The sequence below is a fragment of the Apteryx mantelli genome, chromosome 11 (assembly GCF_036417845.1).
Source record: "Apteryx mantelli isolate bAptMan1 chromosome 11, bAptMan1.hap1, whole genome shotgun sequence".
In the NCBI taxonomy this organism is placed as follows: domain Eukaryota; kingdom Metazoa; phylum Chordata; class Aves; order Apterygiformes; family Apterygidae; genus Apteryx; species Apteryx mantelli.
Genome location: NC_089988.1, coordinates 3,030,679 through 3,040,835, shown reverse-complemented (window position 1 = coordinate 3,040,835; position 10,157 = coordinate 3,030,679). Strand labels below are relative to the sequence as shown.

The following is a 10,157-nucleotide window of genomic DNA, read 5'->3' as shown; positions in this document are numbered from 1 at the left end:
GACCTTTCCCTTTCATTCCCTTGCCACTCCACAAGCAGGCTTAATGCCAGGTACTTCTAAAGAGGTCCCCATTACTCAGCGCTTGACTTTGCAGAAGAGGTGGAAGTTGTTCGTGCCCATGTCAGGCAATTAGCATGAGCTCTGGGTGGCACTGAAATCTCTCCTAAGTGTTTTCCTCAGCACTTCCTTGGCCTTCCTGTTCTGCAGGCTGTAGATGACAGAATTGACCAGGGACATGAGGACGGTGTAGAAAAACGAGAACACTTCCTTGAGCTCTCTAAGCCTGGGGGGTTCTGGGCATCAGGTAGACAATGATGCGGGCGCCATAAAAAACAGTGACAACAGTGAGGTGAGAAGAGCAGATGGAGAAGGCCTTCTGCCTGTCCATGCTGGATGGGATTCTCAGGATGGCAGCTATGATGTATACTCAGGAGGCCAGTATGAACAAGAAGGGGAAGACTACATCCAAGAAGCCAAATATGAAAGTAATGAGCCTGACCTTCCTGGTGTCACTGCAGGCAAGCTCCAGCCATGGGGTAAAGTCACAGCACTCAATTGCTACAGGGCACAGAACTTCACCTGGGATCAGAGGAATATGACTGTGGCAGACAGCAACAAATCCCCTAGCCAAGATGTTGCTGCCAGCTCTAGAGAGACCTTCCAGGTCATGAGGCTTGCATAGAGCAGGAACTGGCATATAGCCAAGTATCGATCACAGGACATCATGGCCAGCAGATATCACTCACTAACTGTAAAACTGCCAAAGAAATCGAGCTGTGCCATACAGCTGTGAGCAGAGATGGTTCTGTTCCCAGTCAGGAAGCTGGCCAGCAGCCGAGGCAGGATGGTGGAGCTGTAGCAGGTCTCCAAGGAAAACAGGTTGCCTGGGAGGAAATACATGTGGGTGTGCAGATGCCAGTCTGCCACCACCAGCACAAGGATGAGGATGTTCCCAAACATTGTTACCAAGTAGATCATAAGTGAGAAGAGGAAGAGTGGTGTCTGCAGTGTAGGGACATTGCCCATTACCAGCAAATTATGCGTTATGCAGCATTATGGAAGCATAAATCCTGCCTGGCAAACCTGATTGATTGCTTCTAGGATAAAAGAACTGGATTTGTAGAGGAAGGAAGAGCAGTGGATGTCACTTTGTCTTTAGCAAGGCTTTTGACACGGTCTCCCACAGAAGTCTTGCATCCAAGTCAGGATGTGATGGTTAGGATGGATGAGAAACCAGATGGGGGTCATAGTGCATGGCAACATGAAGAGGAGGCAGCAGTGTGCCTTGGCAGCAAGGAAGGCCAACAGTATCCTGAGATGCATGAACAGAAGCACAGCTGTACTTCGAAGGGATGATCACTCCCCGTTATTCAGTGCTCTAGACCACATCTAGAGTACTGAGTTCAATGCTGGGTCCTGAATAAGAAAACAGACAATGACAAACAGGAACTCATTCAGTGCAGGGCCATCAAAATGTTCAGAGGACGGCTTCACTTGCCCTGTGAAGAGAGATGAAGGAACAGGGGTTTTTCAGTCTGGAGAAGAGATGGCTTTGCAGAGAGGAGAAATAATAGCAGCCTTCCAGTGTCCACAAGGAGACTGTCAAGAAGATGGAGTCAGGCTTTTCACAGTGGTGAAAGGTGGGAGGATGAGAGACAGAGGGAATAAATTGAAATAAGAGAAGTTCACACTGGATGAATGGAGAAGCTTCTTCCCTGTGAGAAAGAGGTTGCCCAGAGAGGTTGTGAAGTCTCCATCCTTGGGGATTTTCAAGACCTGATGGATAAAGCACTAAGCAAATTGGTCTGACCTCAGAACCTGAACCAGGAGGACAGATGGTATCTCCACTCCCTTCAGATTCTGACATGCCAGGCCCCTGTTCTTCAGGGAGAGGTTTGAGACCCTCTCCCCTCAAGCGATAGAGCCTAGCACCTGAGGGCAAGTCTCCATGGCTAGGAGGAAATGCCTGTGGCTCAGCCTCTCCCTCCCCACTAACCATCACAGGAGGATGGAGGGACCAGCTCAGGCATTAAGGGCTCTCTAAAACTGAGAGTCAGTGAACACACAGTTGCTTGCAGGGAGGTTAAGGGAATCTGACTCATGGGAATTCTCCTGGCTTTGTGTCACGATTTTAGAGGAGTCTGGCAATTGCCCAACCTCAGTTGCCTTTTCAAAAGAGCATAGCCCTGAGTAGAAATGGCACAGGGTTATGGGAAAAGGCAGGCCTCGCCAGAGGAGTTTACAAAGTTTCCAGCAGTTCAGAAGTTTCAGTCTCCTTTAAGGGCCAATTATGTATTGCTCACTCTCTGCAGTCCCTGGGGAGAGCCAAACTGCAACACAAACCTTCAGACTTGCTTGTGCTCTAAACCCCAGGACACTCCGGAGAGCAGGGGGCATTTGGGTGTGGACTGCGACTCGCCACAAGAGTGCTGGAAATGAACAGTAAGGCAGAGCAGTGCTTGAGCCATGGGTTGTGGTTTACAAAGAGACCAGGGAGGGGAAAGATGTGCTGGGTAAAAAGCAGAAGGTGAGATGCTAACTTTCATCTTCATTCCCAGGCACCACCAGCACAGAGGTCACCTGCAGAATTACAGTACATCCACATAAATCCATGGCACTGCAGAGCAGAGATCCTGGGAACTGGATCTGGCAGTATTCAGCTACAGCTGGACTGCTGCTGTGTTGGAGCCAGCCCAGGGGCACTCACCCATCTTGGCTGGGATGGGTCAGGTTATCTCTGCTCTTCCATTCATCACTAACAGAGATATATAATTTCTCTTTCTTTCTCTCCCTCTTTAGCACATTCATAGAGGTTTTTGTCTATGACCCTCAGCTTTCTCGCATCCCTGCAGTAGGAAATGCTGGGGACATCAGTAATTCCATACTGATTTTGGAAACCTCTCCTATCGCTGCCTGTTGTTATCACCTTCAGAAGCAATTCATTGCAGATGAAGAGGTGGGTGTGACAGAGCTTAGAGGAATGGCTGTATCAAGTGCCACTGAGCAGAGGGCTGTATTTCTCAGGAATGGACTTCCCCTGGCCATGCATTCAGGTATGTCCTGAGCGTTAAACATGTCCCTGAGCCTGCTTCTGTCCCCCCTCCCCCGGGGGACCCCCCTTGCAGTGCCCAGCACTGTTGAGCAGGGAGCCGTGCCAGCACAGCTGGCTGTGCTGAGGTAGAGCTGCTGGGTTGGGATGTGCAGGGAGGCAGCCCCAGAGCCCTCAGGGACCATCACTGAGGAGGGAAAGATGTGAAACAAATGATACCCCCTGTGCATTTCCCTTCCTCTCTGCACAAAGTCTCTCATTTTTCCTAGTTGACTCATGGTTACTTTTTTCTTTCTTTAATACTTTCCCTTCCTCCTGCCTTTTCTTTTTTTCTGTACAGTTTGACACACAATGTGGGTTCAAGTATCCTCTGTGCCATTCCCACTGCATAGACCCTTTTTCATCAGAGCTAGTTACTATTCATAAACCAAATGAATAACTTGGTATGTTCAACAGGTGAATTATCTCCTCCTAAAGCAAAGGTTTCAGAAAGTTGAGACCACTCAGCTAGTGCCACACCCAACTTTCTCCTGGTTGGAGAAAGGAAATCTGCCTTGACATGTTTCAAATTATGGTACTTGTTTTCCTGACACATCTTTCCCTTGCCAGAGAGCAAAAAATCTCTTTCTTCAGTTGCTAGTCTGGATAATATTGGGAAAATCCATGGGCACAGGAAAGCAGAATATGTAAAAGTGAGCAAATACACATGATCCTTTTACTCCAAAGTAAGAGGCAGCTCCACGGGGCAAGTCACCCCTGTGGTCAGAAGCAGTTCTCTTGAGACAAGCAGGTTTGCCCTCTGGAAGAATCTGCTTTCTCCTTATACTATGGAGGGTGCAGGGTCAGGGGCAAAAATGGACAGTGAACAAAGGAAAAGTGTATAGATATTTTGTGGGGACTGTTTCTTTTTTCAGCAGTAAAGTCCACCACAACTCTTCTTAAATTTAACACAGAAATGCATATCATTGCTCACAGGACCTCTTCCTGCAAGTGGGAAAAGAAAGACAGACAATTCTGTATGGAGAAAAGGGAATGAGATAATGGGACCACACCAAAGGAGTTTCTCTTGCTGGGATTGAAGAACGTCCCTGAACTCCAGACAGTGCTCTTCCTCCCCTTGCTCATCCTGTCCAGCCACAAAGCCATCCACAAAGCCATCCACCCCTCCACCAATCCATCCATCCACTAACCCATACATCCATCCCTGCATCCATCCACCCATCCTTCCACTCATCCAACCAACCACCCACCTATACATCCATCCTTCCACCAGTCCACCCCCCCACCCATCCATCTATTAATTCACCCACCCACCCACCCATTATTCCATCAATTCACCAATGAGTCCATTCATCCACCCAACCATCCATCCACATACCCGTCTCTTCCTCTCCTCCAGAATTTCCCCCACACAACTCTTGTTCCCACCCAGCTGTCCCCTCTCACTCTTCAATGTGTCCTTTGCAAATCATCTGTCCCATCATGCCTCTTTCCCCTTCTCTCCACCCTGGTGGGCCACCTCTTTCTCCTCCTTTGCCTCTCCTCATTCTCTCCATCTCTGGAATCTCCCAGTCTCCCCATCTGTTCTCAGTGCCAGCTACACTTCCCAGTTGTCCACCCAGACCTCCCAAGTAACCACCCAGACCCTCCCAGTGGCCTCCAGTCCCTCCCAGTCGCTCCTCCAGTCCTCCCAGGTCCTGCTCCAAACCCTCCCAGTTACACACACACCTTTCAGTGGTCCCCACTCCCCCTCAGTTCTCCCTCACACCCTCCCAGTATTTGCAGTCCCTCCCAGTCCTCTCCACCCCACTCCATGGTCCCTCATCCTGGCATGTCAGAGACTCATGTCTCCCCTCCCAGGGTCCCCTCTAATTGACAGGATGCCCCCTGCACCTTCTCTCCCTGATGGCAGCTGTAACCGCTGAGTGTTACTTCCCCCCTGCAGGGCCCCAGCAGAAAACCATTGTGCAAGAGGAAAGAGGCAGCAATACTTTATCAGGGAGGAGACTCAGGACTGGAGGGAGTGCCCATTGAGGGGCAGGGTTGAAGGACACTTTGCTCCCAGCCATGGTGGCCATCCAGTGTGCCTTCTGTAGTCTAACCCTTAGGCCACACTGCCCTGTCCCAATACAGTGGCTGTGTCCATGGAGGAAATGGGCTTTTCCAGACACCTGTGGGAGTGGGTAATGACACACATGGCCTTGTCTCATGGACATCCTCAGATCCCCAAAACCCATTGTGTGTTGCTCAAAGCGTCTGTTTGTTCATCATCAACCCCTCCCACAGGTGCCTGGAAAAGCCCTTTCGCTCCAGGAGCAGAATTACTGTGTTCAGCCAGGGCAGTGTGTGGCAGTTATATCACACCGGCTAATTCACTGCAGGGCCTCTGTGGCTGGGGATGTCAGGGTCTTTTATCCCTGCCCCTTGCTGAGCACTCCCTCCAGCCCTGGGACCCCTCCCTCACTAAGTATTGCCACCTTCTTCCTCTTGTGCAATGATTTCCTGCTGGGGCCATGCAGAGGGAAGTGAAACCCAGCGGTTACAGTCACAACCAGAGAGAGAGGGGCTGGGGGGTGCCCCACCCAGGAGAGCATACCCTGGAAGAGGAGACGTGAGTCCCCAGCGTGCGAGGGTGAGGAAATTTTGGGTTGGGGTGGAGGTGACTGGGAAGGGACCACAAATACTGAGAAGGTGTGTGGTGGAGCTGGGAAAGAGTGAAGGACACTTGCAGGCGATAAGGAGAACTAAAGTGTCTGGAGGGGGAACTGAAAGAGACAGAGGAGGCCCTGGGAGGGGCTGGAGAGTGCTGGAAGGTCCTCATGGTCACCTGGGAGATATGGGTGGATAACTGAGAGGTATGGAGACCCTGGGAGTGGGTGGGGGGACTAGGGTATCCTAGGGCATTGGGAGATGATAGGCTGGGCAAAGAAATGAAGGGAATGAGAAGAGAGGAGTGAAGGAGGAAGAGTCCCCACAGACTTTAGAGTGAGGGAAGGAGGGATGATGGAATAGATGAATACAGAGAGGCTGTGGCAAAAGGTGAGAGGGGGATGTTTGAGTGGAAACGAGATGGGGGAAGGAGGCTGTGGAGAGGAGGCAGTGTATGTATGGAGAGGAGCGCAAATGGTGTAGGAGAAGAGACAGGTGTATGTACGGGTGGGTAGCTGGATGGATGGTGGGGTAGACGGGTGGATGGATTTATGTTTCAGTGGAAGGATGGGCATTTGGATGGGTAAATGAGTGGTTACATGGATGAGTGGGTGGATCAATTATGTGGGTGGGTGGATAGGTGGATGGATAGGTGAATGGTTGGGTGTTTAAGTTTGTTCAGAGAGAGTCTGTGTAACCCCTCTTTTCATCCCCCCCACCCACAGCCCCACCTGCCTGCTCTGATGACCCTCTCTTGCTTCTCCAATACAACAGCTGCCCCCATCCCCGGTGCCACAGTGGGGCTGGTGCTGCTGTCACTGGCCTTTGCCGTGGGCCTCCCAGGCAATGCCTTCGTCCTGTGGAGCTCCACAGTGCTGACACGCCGGCACACTGTTCCAGCGTTACTGGTGACTCATCTTGCACTGGCCGACGTGGCTACCCTGCTTACTGCTCCCGTCTACCTCCGCTTCCTCAGCACCGGGCGCTGGGAGCTGGGCCTTGCAGCCTGCCAGGGCTGCCACTATATCTGTGCCGTTGCCATGTATGCCAGCGTCTTCCTAATCGTCCTCATGAGCCTCCACCGCTGCCTGGCTGTCTCCCGGCCCATGCTGGCCCTGGCAGGCCACTCCACTCGGGCAACCCATGGCACTGTGGCTGCCGCATGGGTCATGGCCTTCCTTCTCGCTGTGCCCACCATTACTTTCCGGGAGGTGTCCGGTGAGGCACCAAGGGAGCGGTGTCAACGGGCACACAACAGCACAGGCTGGCTGGTCTTCCACAACCTCCTGGAGACAGTGGCAGGGTGGGCACTGCCCATGGCCACCATCGCTGCTGGCTATGGGGTCCTGCTCTGGCGGCTCCGGCACACCAGATTCCGGAGGAAGGGCCGTACCCAGCGTCTGGTGGTGCTGGTGGTGGTTGCCTTTGCTGCTGCCTGGGGACCATACCATGCCGTCAACCTGCTGGAGGTGGCCGGTGAGCTCCATGGCACACAGGGCTTGTGTAGAGCTGCTGCAGTTGCCCGGCCCCCTCTCACAGCCCTAGCCTTTTTCAGCAGTGCAGTCAACCCCCTCCTCTATGCCTGTGCTGGCCGGGGGCTGCTTCGCACTGCTGGTGCCACCTTCATGGCTCGGCTCTTCGAGGGAACAGCTTCAGAGATTGGCAGTAGACGCACAGGCACAGGGAGGGCCACCAAACGCACGGGTGAGCCACAGGCAGAGGGAGAGGTCGGCAAGGAGGATGACACAGCAGCAAGCAGCAATGCAGAGTGACTGGGGAAGGCATGGGGCATGTGCAGATGGACAAGCAGAGTGAAATGGCTTGGAATAGATGCGTGTGGACACGGCTGCCACCCATCAACGCAAACATCCACTCACACTTCCATCTACCGATCCATCCACCCATCCACTTACCCATCCACCCATCCAGCTATTCATCCATTCATCCACACATCTATCCATCCATCCATCAACCCATCTATCTGTCCATCCACACATCCATCCACCTATACACCCATCCACATACCCATCCAGTCCTGTCCCTCCTTACCTCTTTGCCATGTACCTGGTGACACTGGGAGGAATGGGTGCCCCCCATCCTCTCACTGCTCGACTGGGACTCAGTTGCACCAATGGCACCTGGTGCTACACAGACAGAGCCACCTGAGGCAGAGTGGGAGGGGCAGAGGGCATGGGGACTCTGCTCCATTAAAGGCCACCCTGGGGTGCCAAGGGGCTGCTGGTGTCTGTGGGATGGGTGTAATGGATAAATGGGTGGGTGGAGGGATGGTGGATGGCATTATGAGTGGATGTGAGGATGAATGGGTATTTGCATGGATGGATGAATTTTCGTGTATGCATGTATGGGTGGGTAGGTAGGTGAATGGATGAACGTGTGGGTGGGTGGATGGATGGATGGGTGTACAAGAGAAGATATGTCCCTTGGCATGCCTGGTTGAAGTGGTTTGATTAAAGCCCAATGGCAGATTGAGGAGGCAGACAGACAGACTGCTGTTTGCACACAAGTTTTCAGGTGTCTGAGGGTGGCCATGATACAAAGCCATGTACATGTGCATCATCCCCTCTCACAGGTACCTGGCAGAGCCTATTTCCTTGGGGGAAATACAGTAAGCAGGGATGTAAGTAGCCATCATGTTGGGCCAGGGCAGCATGGCCTAATGGTTAGATACCAAAGAGTTATCTTCAGGGCCACTGTGGCTTGGGACACCAGGGTTCTTCATCCCTGCCTGCCACCCAGCACTCCCTCCAGCTCTGAGTCCTCTCTCTGCTGAAGTTTTCCACCTCCTTGTTTCCTGCTGGGACCATGAGGGGGGGGGGGTAGGGGGGGGGATGTGACATCAAGTGGTTACAGCTACAGCTGGAGAGAGGAAGGGGGCACCAAAGGGGTGATGTGAACCCCCCATATGCTGGGATGAGGGACCATGGATTGGAGTGGAGGTGACTGGAAGGGACTGCAAATCCCAGGAGGGTTGGGGGGAGGGGGAACTGGGAGGGAATGGGTACACTGGGATGGGGTAGGGGAACTGAGAAAATCTGGAGGGGGAACTGGGAGGGATGGAAGAGGCACTGAGAAGGGACAGAGGGCAGTGAGAGGGTTTGAGTGGGCAGCTGGGAGGTCTGGGGGGGGGCACTGGGAACAGATGGGGAGACTGGAGGATCCTGGGTCACTGGGAGGCAACAGGCTGAGAAAGAAATGGAGGGAAGGAGAGAGAGAGACAAAGGAGGAAGAAGAGGTGGTTCTCAAGGGTGAAGAGATGGGAAGGGAGAGATGATGGGCCAGGTGAGTACGAGGAGGCCTTGTCAAAGTGTGAGAGGGGAGTGCGAGTGGGAAAGAGAGATGGGGGAAGGAGGCTGTGGGGAGAAGGTTTCAGGGCAAATGCTGGAGGAGAGAAAGGAATGGCTGTATGGGTGGGTGGGTGAGTGGATGGATGACTGGTTGGATGGTTGGATGGATGGATAGCTGGGTAGGTGTCTGGCTGGCTGGCTGGCTGGCTGAATGGATGGATGTAAGCAGGGATGAGTGCATTGGGTCAGTGGATAGATGTATGCATGTATGCATTACCTAATGGATGGATGGGTGGGTGTATGAGTGGATGAATGGTTGGATGGAGGCATGGATGGGTGGGTGGGTAGATGTGTGGGTGCATTGTGGCTGGATGAGTAGGTGGGTGGATGGATGGGTGGACAGATGGATTGGTGGGTGGATGGGTGGCTAGAAGGATGGATGGGTTGAGGGGTGGATTGATGGGTGGATTGGGTGGAGAATGGTTGGAAGAATGGATACAGATAGACGGATGGAAGGGTGGATGAATGGAGGTTTGCGTGGACAGGTGGAGGGGTGGATGGCTAGATGGCTGTGTCAGTGGCTGCATAGATGCCTGGGTGGATGTGTGGATGGAGTTTTTGTGTGGGTGGCTGCATTGGTGGATGGATGAGTGAGTGGGTATGTGGACAGGTGAGTGGCTGGCAGGATGGATAGGTGCATAGAGGGATGAGTGGATAGATGGGTGTGTGGGTGGCTGGTTGAATGGGTAGATGCATGTGTGGATGAGGAGACTGCTGAATCGATATGTGGGTGAGTTGGTGGAGGGATGTTTGGGTACATGAATGGGTGGGTGGATGGATGAGTGGGTGGGTGGAAGAATGGCATGGAGGATGGATGATTAGTTGGATGGATTGGTGGATGGGTAGATGGATGGGTAGAAGGGTGGATGGATGGTCAGATGGATGGACAGGTGATGCATGAATTGACAGATGGATGTATTGATGGTGGTTGATTGGATAGCTGGATGGATGGGCTGATGGATGGGTGAGTGGGTGGATGGATACATGCATGCATAGGTGGATGAATGGTTGAATGGATTCATGGGTGGATGGATGGATGGGTAAGTGGGTGAATGGGTATGTGGGTGGAAGGGTGGATAGATGAGTGGGTGAAT

At 52.8% G+C, this 10,157-nt stretch overlaps 1 protein-coding gene across 1 annotated transcript; it reads left to right on the top strand.

Moving 5' to 3' along the window:
* Positions 1-6,441: 6,441 nt before the first annotated feature.
* Positions 6,442-7,470, top strand: LOC106491585 (leukotriene B4 receptor 1-like). The gene has a single exon (XM_013951208.2). It carries the CDS (start codon positions 6,442-6,444, stop codon positions 7,468-7,470), a length of 1,029 nt encoding a protein of 342 aa, XP_013806662.2.
* Positions 7,471-10,157: the final 2,687 nt, after the last annotated feature.

Excerpts from the sequence above, each read along its gene's own strand:
- LOC106491585 (XM_013951208.2), top strand. The coding sequence starts at position 6,442 with ATGACCCTCTCTTGCTTCTCCAATACAACAGCTGCCCCCATCCCCGGT.